We start from the raw sequence: 14,080 nt of genomic DNA on the forward strand, positions 1-14,080 counted from the left end.
CTGCAGAGGCACTGTATACCATTTGTTTTGCTGTTCATAAGGCATAGTGCAGTAAGTGTACATTTTATGTCTAGTGGGTATTTCCCTGCACTTTGCCCAATAAAAAAGTGTATGGGGAAGACAGGAGTGCTCTGTAAGCTGTCTTTGCTTCTGAGGAACCAGTTAGTGATAACATGCCATGGACGAAAGGCACAGCAGCACAGTGAACCAACAGGAAATCCTCAAAGATTATCTATCTTGAAATCTGTGAGGGTCAAGTAATATCCATGTAATGATCAACAGGAGGAGTTAATGCTCCTATTTCTGTCTGTGTATTGTACATGATCTTGAACCATACTGTTTAAATTAGATTGTTATGCTGAAGCTAAATGAGGAGAACCCAAGTTCACCTGAACACCAGTTTTATGCTGAATAGCATTACTCAAAATGCTCAGAGTGAGCACTTCAGGTCTGTTTAAGCGCTGACATCCAATAAGGCATTTTACGCACCTTTGATGCATTCACTCTTTGCACTGTATTGTTATAATGCCTAGAAACTCCAGCTGAGATCAAGGGTCCAATGTGCTTAGTACTGTATTGATGCCTAAGCAGAAAATCCCTGCCTCTTAGCTTACAATTTAAATAGACAAGCTGACAAAGGGCAGGAGGAAAAAATGGATTCACAGAGACAAAATGATTCAGTCAGCATCACATAGAAGGACTAAAGCAAAGGTGGAAATAGGCACCCACAACTGCTAGTTGAGGCTGCCTCTCATCAATCAACTTTGAGTTTAACTTATTTTTTTCCTACATTGAGTCCTGAAATGGTTTTTCATAGGAATGTGAGTTAGAACAAGAGCAATATTTTAACAAATACACAATCTGTTTCAGACTGGAGGGGAACTGCATGGAAATAACAGGAATGCAAAAAGCTATTGTAAAAATATGTCCTTGTTAAGTATGTAGAATTGAATGGAATCTTTACTGGGATCACTCTACTTCCCTTAGCATCTTCTAGTATTCATTGTGTTTCCTGTAGGTGCTCAGAAGAGTTTGTGCTTCTTTCTAGTATTGCAACTATGCTGGAGAGACAGTGGTTCTTCAGGGTATGTTCTGTCATCTGCTGACTTGAGCTTATTGTTACCTAAAGTGAGATTCTTTAAATTTAATTGTAGAGCATCTGTTCCTCTTTTACGAGGTGACCACCTGAATTTAACACAAATAAAAAATTGATACCTGGGTTTGAGAGGAAAATGTTACCCATGCCGATCTGGGATTATGTTTTGTTGCTTAGATTCAGGGAAATCCTTCAAGTGGTCAGTGAAGTACTTTACAGTAAGGTAGATCTCTTTCTTTAACAATTTTTTCTACTCCTTACGATGTCTCAGTATTGCCTAAAAGCACTTAGAGATGTAGCTGTCATGGGGAGAGAGAGACCTATTAGTAAGCAAGCTTCTGTTATCTTATTTTCTTCATAAGTTACAGTCACGCTGCAAGAAGAAAAGTTTTACTCATCTGGTCTTGGAAAGATGACACAGCTAGGTCTTACAGAGGGCACTGTGAGACTGGTTTGCTGTTAGAAACTTTCATTTATTTATTTTAACTTAACTATGTTTTGATGCTTTAACACTTAATGTCAGTGCTTGGTGTTGGCGTTGTCCAGTCTGTCCTGAGTTGCAATAGTACTCGCATTCTCTGGTCTCCTCACTCACCACCTAGCCAGAAATTATGTACTTTCTGGGATTTGCACAATCTATCATATCATGTTAATAGACCAACACTGTTTTAAATTTAGGTTGTACTTTAATTAAATTCTGCTCTGCAGAGGTTTCTGTTTCAAGCTGTGTCAGTGTTATTTTTGCCTTTAGTTCTGAAGGAGAGAAATAGGAAGGTGATTGTTTTCTGTATGGATTGGTTGATTCTCCCTCTATGAAGAACTTTTGGTTCTCTCAGCATTTTCCACTCCTTTTCTTGTTTCTGTGACTCACTGGAAATCTACTGAAACGTCAAGTGATGCTATCTTCTTTACAGAAAAGTTTCCCTGCAGTGTCTCTGTCTGCTACAACTTATAGGATGCATTAAAAATAACTCCAGTTTTGAAGCGGTTTCTCAGTTGGTGTGAATTTCATCTTTTCCCAGTCATGAATTCCCTGTTGTGACTGGAAACAAGGATTCCTCTGAGTTGGTGGTAGTCTGAGCTTTGTATTCATGTGCTGGTGGTACATCCCATCTTAGCTCTAGCTTGAGGGAACACTTGTGGAGAAGTTAAAATGACTTAAAAGGAAATCAAATCAATCAGAAGGCTGTAGGGCAGGTAATGAATGGCAAGCCCTATGTTTCCTCCATGAAGTGGAAGGTCAATCAACAAATCAGTGAGCTTCAAAGCTTACATAGCACCGAAGGAGAACAGCAGATGGAAAGTTTATGCAGAGTTGATGGGGGCGAGAAACTGTAATGCTGAGAGACCTGCCAGATGCGGTGTGGACAGAGTGAGACACTGAGAGTGTTACGAAAGAGCAGAGAAATGCATGCTGAGCCTGGTTTATTGGAAAGTGATGTTTGGTGTGAAGGAGTCGTTGAAGATGACTGAAGATGTCTTTGGAGCAAGAATAAATGTCTGGAAAGCTGGGTAGTGCTTGAGCGTTGCTCACTGTTTGTTCTCTGAGTATGTGAGAGTGCAAGGTGTGCTGGCTGTTGAGTGCCTTTTTACCTTTCTTGCTTTTCCTCTGTGTCTGAGCATGGGTGCATCTTTGCCTAATTTTTTTGTAAGGGATCCTTTCTGCTGCTATACACAAAAGTTTCTCCTTTTTCCTGAAGCCCTTGGGGTCACCTCGCCCACTGTTTTCTCCTTCCCACCCTAGTCTAGTTGCAAACGCACTCATGCCTCTTACATGATGTGAATGACTGGTGGTTTACTGCTCACTTCTTCAGTGTTGCTGGGCAAGCTGCACAGTTTTCTGAAGTGGGAAAGCACATACTCTCCTCGCAACCCGTGTCTTGTACATATGTATTCCTACTTCTTCTCTCCTTTAATCAGTGTACGGAGCACCTATGCTTTGACTTCAGTGTTTGAGTGGATGGGAGTCTTCCACCCTGCCCTTTCCCCTGGTGTGTAGCAGTGCTCTTCAGCTTCTGACTGCACCTTACTGTGTGTCTGTGCCTTTCTGCTGCTGCTTATACCCGCCCTAGGGGAGCATTATTGGCAGGGGGGCCCTCGCTGGCACACTAATGTGTGAATAGTTTCTGTGCTTTTCTTCTCATCTCCTTTCTTCCCTTCTCTTTCCCTCTCTCAATGGTGTGTCCAGAAAAGGAAGTCGAGCTCCAGTGTGCATTTGATGGTGAGCACCTCCCGTAAGCTGCCTGCGATTCGTGCGTCCGCCATTCTCATGCCATGCACGCTCGGCTTGTGCTCATCACCCTACATAGCATGTCTGTGCAGGGGGGTGGTGGCGGGGAGTCATTGTGCACTGAAAGGTCCATGTCCTCACTAAAAGGGCTCTGTGATCATCTGGCCCCCGGCCAGCCGCACAGTTCCCATTTTGTGTGGAAAATCCACTGATGGAAATGCAGTTTGACCTTGCCTGCTGTCAGTGTCTGATTGGAGTGTGAAATAAAAAAGGCAGTTGTTCTCCTGGGCTCAGCAGGGTAGGTGTGTGCCTGGCCTGGACGTGGGGCTTTGTCATTCTGTTGCAAAGGTGCCAAAAAGAGAGGCAGGTGCTTTGCCTGGTATTGGTGCAGTCATCCTTGCTGGGAGCCCTGCAGTGTAGAACAAACTGGGAGTCGCTCCAAATGTGGCAGAGATTGATGGGGCTCCACTGTACAGATGAAATGTGTGGGCACAGCACTGCTGGGCGGCTCAGAGCTGCCGGACACTTCTTTTTTTAAGCATTCTTATTGGAAAGGTTTGTCAGAGCCTTTATAATCCAAAACTTCCTTTTGTTTTGATTTCATTTCTGTGTCCCAGCATGACCAAATACCCAATAACTGCCTCCCCTGTCTTATTCATTTTGTTTTTCATCCATCCAGATGTTTGACATCTATAGAATGTGTTACAAAAGCAGTCAAATCTACTCCGAAGGGAGCAAAGAGAAAATTGGCCAGTGCCATATTGTAAGAGCTCATATACAGCCTGTTAGATAACACCTGTGTCTGTACGCTGAGGTATGAACAGTAACTGATGTACAACATTAGTGATGGAATTGTCTCCTTCTGACAGAAAAAGAACAGAAAATATTTCTCACTACTGCAGATGGGAACGGGAATGTTGTAGTACTGAGAAAGCAGAATGATTTCTACGTTACTGTCTGGAAGATATTTCCTCTCTTCCTCCTTCAATGATAGCTTAAGACTGTGTAAACACAAAATCTAATCCCTAAGTACTGCTTGGAAAATCTGATGCTTGGGTCACGCTTTTCACCAGCCCTGCCTTTATGAATTACCAGGGCAGGAGTTCTTTGTGCTTTTCTAGCCTTGCCTATCTGCCCACTGCCAGCAGGACTTAAATTCCTTCTGCACATTGTTTTAAAGCAGTTGGGATATATAAACCGTGTAAGCGTCAGCCGTAGAAAACATAGAAGCAGTGAAGGTGGCTAAATAACCAGAGACAGCCCATGTGTCGGTACTTACGTTCTTTAGTTTGCCAGAAGTGTGTGTCCCTAGCGATATGATCACTGGTCTGTTTTCTTTCTCTTGCACCCTGTGTTGTTTGTGCCTGTCTGTCTGTCTCTTGTCTAGCTCAGGAAACGTTGCCAAATGCTGTGCCAAAACTAATAGTGTTACATGGATCTTCAAAAGGGGCTGGCACCTTTTTAGGTGAATTGGCCTCTTTTAACTTGAGCTGTGCTGCTGTGAATTACCAAGGATCACAGCCTGCCCAGTGACGCTGATGTTGGCTGGGAGCAGGAGGGGAAAGAGGGGTAAGAGCTGGCTGTTTACCCTGGGCTTGGGGTCGGGCACACCAGTCTTTTCCACTGAAGGGTAGTTGGCTAGAAAGCCAGAAGACACAAGTATGTGTGGGAAACTTAGTACATCAGATACCTCCATTCAGAGGAAGAACTGTGGAATGTGTTTAGCCTGAGTCTTTTACCTCTTATTCTCTTGGGACTCTGTCGTGGAGTAGAATACTATGTGAATGGCAAATATACTACTTGACTGGCAAATATGATGCTCTTTTTCCGTCACTGGACAGGGAGGAGTATGATGGATGAACTGAGTGCTCAGTGCAGCGTGGAGGGCAGGCTGCATGTTCTGGGTTGCGTGTGGATTTGTGCTTTGTAAGGTGACATCCCATGCCTACAAAGCTGCTGTTAACTTTTTTCTCCAGAACAGTGGCTTTCTAGATGTTTTTTTCTATTTGATCTCATGTATAAAGCCTTCCAAAAAATCAAAAGCATTTTTGTATACTTTCTTTCATGCTAACTTTATCTTCTTATCCCAGTGAACTGAGAAAAATGAGTTGTGCTTTGCTTGCTGCAAGAGGTTTGGAAGTTAGATCTCTGCGTTAGGATCACTGGTTTTGAAGACATACAGGAACCTCAGTGCTGTGTGGATGAGTGGACCCAAACATTGCCACAAAATAGCTTGGGGTTCATTTTTTCAGGTCCATCTGCTCCTTTCTTATACCCGCAGCAGCCTGTCATCTCTTGTGCCATCAGGCTGGAAATAGCATGCAGGAAGCAAAGCTCTTGGAAGGCCAAAGTCTTAGGATAATGTGAGGTTGTATAGGAAGAGGCAATAAATAATTTGAGAAGTGTTTCTCCTTTCTTAGTTCTGGGGAATGAGTGTGTCACATGTTTGTTTTTTTTTTTCCCATTAATTTTTAAAGCATTCATTACTGTCTCTCTCTCACACTTATCCCCCTTTCCACCTGCCCCATCATCCTTTTCTTTGCCCTCTCTCCCTCTCCTAAAGGGATAGTTAAGCCAAAGCATGCTGCTTGCGAAGGAAAACTGAAGTATTAGTGGTCTGTGTGAATTTTCAACCTCAAAGGCTCTTTCTCTGGTTGACTTAATTAAACTTTTGGCAGATGTTTTCCAACTCAACATTCGACTTGTGCATTCTTTGTGCTAGAGACTGGGTGATAATGGCCTGTTTTGTGGTGTGAGTTTGCATTGTGGAATAAGGAGCAACTGCAATAAGGTCACCTTGCTGTGTGAGCTCAGCTCCAGCCACCCTCACTTGTTGACCAAGGAGTTTGAGTGAGGCTCTTGTAGTGCTTATTTTGACATTATTGCTGGTATCTGACAGCAAGAGTGCTATACACCTGGTGTAGGGGTTATGCAGCAGTGTAAACTGTGGGCTTACATCCCCTAAAAATGACTGGATTTATGGGCTGGGAAACATGTAGTAGTGGGCACGGGTTTTTCTTCCATGAAGCAGAGTTTGTTCATTCCCAACTGAACTGACATGCACTATAGTGGGACGTTTCTGTGCAACAAGCTGGTGACTACCTCACTGTTGTGCTGTGTGAAGGCAGGGAACAGAAACTCTATTCTTAATCACAGCTACTAAGAAACAGAAGAGGGAAAAGATGGAAAAACTACTGGGCACCATCCAGAGAACTTGCTGCTTGGGGAGTTGGAAAGACTTTTCCTTGTGGGCATTCCCCTTCACTTTTCCATATTTTGGCCCTATAAGTTTTTATAATTCAGGACACAGCAGGGACATAATGCACCATACCTCACCTTTTCTCTACCATCTCTGGAGGGCTGACCATGTGTTTTCTTACATAAGTAGATTCTCTGGGAGTCTCAGCATCATCACATATTTAGGACTGTTCCTGGGCACTTTGGGACTTCTCAGTCACAACTCCCATTTGTCCCTTGTTTGAGGCAGCACCTTGGCAGTTGTGCCTCTGTCACTTTTGTAGTCTTTCTCTTGGGACTGCTGTCATTTCCCGTTCTTCTTCACCAAATATTTTTGTTAGTGCTCCTTCCAAGATTCCCCCCATCCCTTTAGGCTGCTGCCTTTTCCCCTTCTATTTTCCATCCTTATAGCTCTTTCAGTTCATTCACATTTGGGGTTTGGTACTTCCCTTGCAACATCTGTTGCCTCTGAGGTAAGGATGATGTCCAGCAGCCTGGGCAGCACTCCTCCTTCCTCCCTCTTCTTGTCTGAGATGGTGGGGAGGGGTGGGTCTGAGGACGTGGTTGGAGTTGAAGCAATGCTGTTTTTTCTTGCTGTCCTTGCCCAGCAGGAGGACTAAAAACATGTTTTTCTGTCTCAGCCACAGAGCAACAACAAAACCAGTATAGTAAGCACTGCAAAAGAAACACCCCCAGTGCAGACGTCCATGGTATCTTCCCCAACTGTTTTTTTTTTCCTGTTTGGTTTAATTTTGACTCTGTCCTCTCCCCTTCTCTCCTTCCCCCCACCCCGAGTGCTGCTTGTGCTGCTTTTTCAGCTTGTGTTTTGGCTTTGTTCTGTCCGTGTCCCTGTGCTGCTGTGGGTATTGGTCACAGCCTCACAGGCTTTGGGGTGGGGGTGCTGAGCAGAGCTGTGGTGGGATGTGAGGATTGCAGCTTGCCTGGACTTCCCCTTGTGCCATCCCTGTATAGTTCTGTGTCCCGTTCAGCTGGTCCTGCTGGCTTTGGGGAGGCTGGTTTGGAAGAAGAGTGGCCCAGCTCTATCCACTCTCCAACAGCTAGAGAGTTGAGGATGGACTACACCACAGAAGAAAAGGGCAGGCAAAGGGTATTCAGAGGAGGCCTTAGACAGTCTGTTTGGCCTACTCAGTTGTGTGCTTGATCCTCTGCACTAGCTGGCTTGCTGGGCTAGCATTTTCTGTTTGATGGACAGTGTACAGCAGGCTTCATTGGGTGCCCTTTGCCTAGTGCAGTTAATGGCGCAGCACAGCGTGCTCTCCTCAGCACACTGAGATATCAAGCAGCAGTGAAATGAGTGACAGAGGTGTGTAGGTGAGTGTACCTCACTGCACCAACACGGTCCTGGTGCCCTTGCTGAGCCACCCTGCCAGAGGGATGGCAGCTGAAGGAAATGGTGCGGGATCCTGAAGCCTTGTCCCGGTAACGAAGGGATGAGCAGGAGCTCGTTAGCACCTATAGGCCCGTAGCTGCTCTTTGTTGTGTGTCCCTGGAGAGTTGGATTTGGCAATTTTTTGGAGGGTGGAATGGTGGGGTTTGATGTTCTCATTATTTATTGTAGGGCAAAGGGTTCTTGGGACACTTCATAATTTTCTGTTCTCCCTTCACTGGCTCTGTTTGTTATGGTTTTGATACTGAAGGAACCTTTCTAAATTACTTACGATTATTGAAATTGGATCCCACCTTAGAGACTTGTAGACAAACAAGCCTTTTTTTCCAGCCCAGTTCCCTTAGCAATTCCTGATGAAAGGCATCGATGTGGTCTGGCTTATCCTTGTTTGATAAGGAAATTATGAATGTCCCTTTTTAAGGACAGGACACCCGGCATACTTTCCCAAAACCTAGGAGACAAAGGTCCCAGCCCAGTATTACCCTTTCCTACCTTTGTCCACCTTCAGAATCATTTTTCACTGCAGACACTGCTGAGGAGTCATTACCTGATGAACAGCCATAGAGGGCTGGCTGTTGTGCTGCTCTCTGGCATTTGTGCCAGTTTTCTTCTCTGGAGGCAAATTGGGAATTGGGGTAATTGCAGGGAGTGCTGGGGGCTTTGTCTCCTTGTGACTGTAGCTTTTAGTATAGTGTCTCTCTTCTGGAAACCTTCTGTGCAGGAAGTGTGTGCGCATGCACGCAAGCACATGTGTGCTGTTTGGACTTTGTGGTTTGATTTTTATGTCAGTCACCTTTTCTCCACTTGATGGGGAGTGAAAGCAAATGAGAGAATGCATGGGAGCTGGAGTTTAACGATTCTTCCATCCTTTCCTAGGAGCCTCAAACAACTGTTGTCCATAATGCTACAGATGGCATAAAGGTAAGGGATGAGAGTGTTGCCAGAGAAACTTCTCTCTGACATTCTCACCTTTGTGTGTCTGAGTTCAGTTTCTGCCCTTCTGGTGTTTGGTTTGTAGCATGTTCCTGAATACTGCTGGCAGTAGACTTGGGAGGGTTGTGTCATGTGGATGTAGATCTCTAGAAGAGCCTGAGTAGGGACAACAGTTCAAATATCATCATCTCTTTTCTACAGTGGTGTGTAACCACCACTTCCAGGTGGAGTGAATGAGAAGATACAGGTGCTCATGCATTGATTTATACAGGAAAGGGAGATCTGTTCCTTTGAGAAAAGCTAAGGAAGGGCTCCTAAGCTCTTGTAGCTATTCTTCTTCCAAAAAGAAGCAACTCCCATTTGATCTCACTTGACAGAGTCTGGTTACTCCTGTTCTTATAAAAATCATGCGTGGATGGCTTGAACTTGCTTCTACGTGCAAAAGTTTAGCAGTGATGCTATCGAGTTTGGCTTAATATTTGGCCTGCTTTCATCCAAATCTTCGCTGTGTCATCCTGGCTCTGCCACCTTTGCCTATGTGTTTATGCTTTCCCTACCTTCCTTTACAAAAAAAAATTAAAAATCAAATTATTTACTAACTCCTGACTGCTGATGCCTGGTAATGCTCTGTTCTGCCATGCAGGGTTCTACAGAGAGCTGTAACACCACAACCGAAGATGAGGATCTGAAAGGTAGGTGTTTTGCCCGTAACTTCCAATGCAGTTAAGTGCAGGCAGGGGTTCCTGGAGATTTGATCATTGCACTGAACTATCTTCCCATTGCAATGACATTGCCATTCCTGTCACAGTGGGACAGAATGCTGGGAAACCAGTTGACTTGGCCTCTGTGAGATACAAACCCTTTTTGTCCTGAGCTAATTTGTCCTTGTCTTGGATTTAGAGCTCTTTGCTTGCAAATTTCATAATCTGTTCATCTCCAGTCCATTTCTAGGCATGGAAAATCTCCGCTAGTCTCTCAAGGTTTGGAGTCTGTGCTTTTTATGGTTCCCTGCAGATTACAGGGAGTTGAAACCTCTCTGTCACTCAATTGAGAAAGAAGCAGCCTCCTTTCTTGCCTCTTTCTGGGAATCTTTTTAGTGATGTGCACACACCTTTCTCTCCCCCACCCCTCCTCTTTGGGTCTGTCTATTTTTGCTTCAAAGACAAAGATGATAGCCTGTTGTCTGAACTGAAGTGATTTCTCATGTCCCTGATGCAGATGCTGGTAGAGGGAGAGACTAAGTAGAGATTTCATGCCTTTCAGTGACCACATCATAAATATTCTGTGCTTGTAAAACTCTCTAGGTGAAGGAGCTCTGGGTCCCTTATCTGATAGCGCTGTTCTAGCAGCTGTTCTCATCCTGATCTCCATAAGGCGGGAAGTGGGGAAAGAGGCTTTCCCGAATGAGCAGGTTTAGGATGGGTGAATGCAGTTGGCAGATATGGTATTAGTTTGCATTTTCAGGCGGGGGCATCCTTGTTCTCCCTGTAGTCAGTCAGAGTTGCATATCCAGGGAAAAAATCAACGCTGGCCCTGTGGCGTAGCAGCAATGTCACCTCAGTCAGCTGGGCTAGTTCCTGCTGCTTTTCCTGCAGCTTCTCACAAGCTGCTATCTTCTCTTCTGAGGAGTCGTAAGGAGCAGAAATGTGTGCTGGAGCCTGAGTGAGCTGTACAATACCGGTTATTTCAAATGAGACCTGATGTCATAATAGCACAGTGTCCTGCCTCTCACCTTTTCGCCAAAGAGTAGTCTGTGGTTTAAGAACCCAGCTTCGAGGGAAGAGAACTGGATGGTTTTTGTAGCATGGTGATGAAACTGGTTTACCTAATCTTTGCTGCGTATCTGCCCAGAATAGACACTTGTCCAGAACCTCCTCTCCTTTGGCAGCCCGCATTCAGGAGAGTTTCTATACTGGAGCCATCTGAGCCAATGGGTGTCCTGCAAGACAGGAATACGAATGCTGTGAAGAGAGGGAGGCTAGGTGGGGGAGCAAGGGCAGCTGGCCAGGACTAAATCTATGAAGAATTATATAGGACTGCATTGCTGCAAATCAAAACAGATTTGGCAGAGGTTAGAATATATTACGATCTTAATAGAAGGGAATATTTGAAAGGTAGTTGGGTGGGAATGAACTCGCACAGTACTGCTTTGTGCTATGGCCAGCTCTATCTGGTAATTCTAGTGCTTCATTTTATGGTAGTATTCCTTTTCCACTCCTGCCCCTCCTCGTTTTAAGCAAAGCAAGCACTCAAGCAAGATTAAATAGACCAAAAGCTTTGAGGTGTTGGAGCTCAGCGTTCTGCATAGCCGTGACTCTGGGAACAGGGAAGAGCTTGTGCAACTCCGCTTCTGACCTCCTATTTTCAATAGACACAGGTTATGCAGATCTATTCTATGTTGTAGGAGACACTGTGCTACATCAGTGACTGTTGCTTCAGGGTTGTGTTGTTTCCACTGTGGTGGGGCTGAAGGGAGCAGCCCCCTGTGTCTATATAAATTGCACAGCAGTTCCATGTTGTAAAGCTGTCTTCTCGGTTTTGCCCTGAAGGATTCTCCTGCATGTTTTGTGCCAGCATTGTGGTTTCTTTAATGTTCTCCTATTTCCTTTCTCTTTTTTTATTTACTGAACTTGCGTGTTTTGTTTGTGTTTGTGTTTTAATTCCCTGCCATGCTAGCTCCCCCTCTCTCCACCGGGGACGGCAGCTCAGTGCTTGAAGGACGGAGGCACAGTGAGAGCAAAACACAGACTGAGTCCATGCAGTCCCAGCTTTCTCTCTGTTTCTCAGCCAGTAAGTCCAGGGGTGCAGTGCTCCACAGTATCTTTTTCCCACTCTTCCCTCCTACCTTTCCTGTTTCTCCTTCCCCAAGAATTTTCCTTTCCTCGACTTCCTTCCAGAATGTTGATTTTTTTTTTCATTTCCAGTACTCTAGAATAAAAAGAAATCATCTCCCTTCCTGCAAAATACCCTCTTTCACACTCTGAAAACTTCCAAACCTTTCCCTCCTCTTTTGAAAAGACAGAACCTCATCTTGGCCAATTCCATTCCCTTACTTCCATCTAGGTGAGATGTGGACTTCTCGGGAGATACGCTGCCTTGTGGGGTCTCCTCAAGGGAGTCCCTGCACATCTGGGCTTCCTATTCTGTAGGTGGGCAGCAGAGCAGTTCTGCTGCAGGGCACACGAGGCCGAGTTCAGTCTCACTTGGCACGAGCTTGGGAGCTCCCTGGCCAGGGGCGGTGCTCAGGAAGCACAGCGTGAGTGAATAGCAGTTGATGGTGCCTGAATCAGTGGTGTTCTGGAAGAGATGTGGCTGCTGGAACACCCTCCAGCATTTCTGAACCCACCATCAGGTGCTCAGAATGAAAATGTGTTGATAGTGTTGGCTCTGAGGGACATCTCTGCGGTGCTTTACATTGCACTGTGGTGCTCAGTTGCTGGTACCATGGTTGATCAGCCAGCTGTGGTGCCTTCTGCCTGCTCCCTCCTGAACCCGCCGCCTCTGTGAGAGGAGCCTGTGGCTGAAAAGCTCTGCACACAGGGTGTGCACAAGCTGGTAGGTTGGAGAAGGACGCAGGTGGTGTTCCCAGCCTCCCTCCTACATACACACCTTACTTGTTGCCTGTTTAACGCTGCGGTGGGAGGATCTTTGCTGTGAGTTGGGAACATTGGGACTGTTTGGTTCTTCTCGTGTCAGTCTGGGGAAGGAGGACTGGGTGTGCTCTTCTGTCTCCTCCTGCCATCCTTCTGTGGTTTCCTGCACACAGCACCCATGTCTCATGTGCTGCAGCAGTTAGAGCCTCTCTGTTGATTATTTCTGAAGTAGCTTTAAGAATGTCACACTGCTGGTTTGTGAGGGACGGTGGGAAGGAAAGGTGTTTTGCCTAGCCAGAATGGAAGGGAAATGATCTCTTCTCGATTCCTTTTTTGCTGTGAAGTGCCCCTTGCTGTTTCCTTATTACCTCACTCCTCCTGTCCGCAGGCCCTGCTCGGTGCCCTGAGAGCACCATCTCCCTGCTCGCCCCCCTCCCCGAGTGAGATTTGCAGTGATGGGGTGCTCTGCTGCCTTTCCCTTTGCTCGCATCTCCTCCTCACCCTCGTGCTGCTCCGTCCCACCCGCTGTTCCCGCTCCCCGCAGCACCGCGGCGCCCGCTGCGCTCCCGGGGCTCTCCTGCTCGAGGCGCCCGCGGCTGAGGTAGCGGAGCTGGCTGGGCTGCGGGAGTCTGCGTGCCCTCGGGCTGGGGCTGTGTGTGCGTTTGTACTTCTTTGTTGGTTTTGCTTTCTGGTTTGCGTTTGTTTGTTTATTATTGTAATGCTTACGTTTGTTTTGCAGCTACACAGTCTTGTGAAGAGAAGCTTCTTGCCTGGGACAGCCCAGGGCAGACATTGGAGTTAGAGCGTGCTCGGTCGGAGCCCTTGCTAACTCCAGTAGTTCCCTTTGTACTTAACAGTGCACCGTGTAAGTTAGCAGCCGGGTAGCAGTAGTGGAGTAGTGCAACTAACGCTAGTCACCTTCGTTGTGAAGTACTCCTCTCCTCCACCTCGGGGCCCCTCGGGGCAGGCGGCTGCTGGGACCGGCGAGAGGCACGGCCGCTCGCGGCGGGCGGGGAAGGGGCCGGGCCGGGCCGGGCCGCAGGGCTCGCTCCGTGCACGGCCTCCCGCAGGCGGCGCTCCCGCCCACCGCACCCGAGACTGCAGGGAGCGGTGGCGGCCGCAGGGGGGCGCCGCGGGGCCGGGCGGGCCGGGGCTCTCCCGCCGCCCCGAGGGGAGCCCGACTGCGCGCTGCGCCTCCTGCTGGGGCCTCGGGTCCATGAGAGCTGCTGCGCCATGCAGCTCTCTGCATAGCCCTCCTGTGAGGCCGCCCAGCAGAACAAGAGGCTGCCCCCTGTCACTCTTTCCCTCTGGTGTGTGCTTGCTTGCTTCTGTGCCCTGCTGCTGTGTGAGTTAGGAGTCCGCAGGACTCACTGCAAGCAGCAGGTGTGAATGCCTTCCTGCCTGAAGGCTGGGGCACTGTTCCTTGGAAAGCGTGGCTCACCCTCTGTGTGTCAGCTCCAGCTCGGGACATGTAGTGAAAGCAAGCTGATGAGCACAGTCTGATGGCATGGTCTGGTTGAAGGGTAGGGCCAATGGAGCTGCGTGGCAGCGTTTGGGAAGCGGGTGCCGATCTCTCTGGGATG

General features: G+C 47.0%; 1 protein-coding gene across 17 annotated transcripts in view; it reads left to right on the forward strand.

Annotated features, from left to right (window-relative positions):
• Positions 1-14,080, forward strand: part of CAMK2G (calcium/calmodulin dependent protein kinase II gamma) — a 112,056-nt gene that overhangs the window by 90,112 nt on the left and 7,864 nt on the right. For 3 of the 17 annotated variants that reach the window (XM_015288318.4, XM_040702720.2, XM_040702719.2), the window contains exons 14-16: positions 7,205-7,273; positions 8,848-8,892; positions 9,548-9,596. In XM_015288318.4, coding sequence (XP_015143804.1) covers positions 7,205-7,273; positions 8,848-8,892; positions 9,548-9,596 — 163 coding nt within the window. Of the gene's footprint in view, positions 1-3,284; positions 3,318-7,204; positions 7,274-8,847; positions 8,893-9,547; positions 9,597-11,580; positions 11,695-13,236; positions 13,363-14,080 lie in introns of all 17 variants that reach the window. The other 14 variants (XM_015288321.4, XM_040702721.2, XM_040702722.2 and 11 more) reach the window with 10 other exon arrangements.

The sequence above is a fragment of the Gallus gallus genome, chromosome 6, assembly GCF_016699485.2.
Source record: "Gallus gallus isolate bGalGal1 chromosome 6, bGalGal1.mat.broiler.GRCg7b, whole genome shotgun sequence".
Classification (NCBI taxonomy): Eukaryota; Metazoa; Chordata; class Aves; order Galliformes; family Phasianidae; genus Gallus; species Gallus gallus.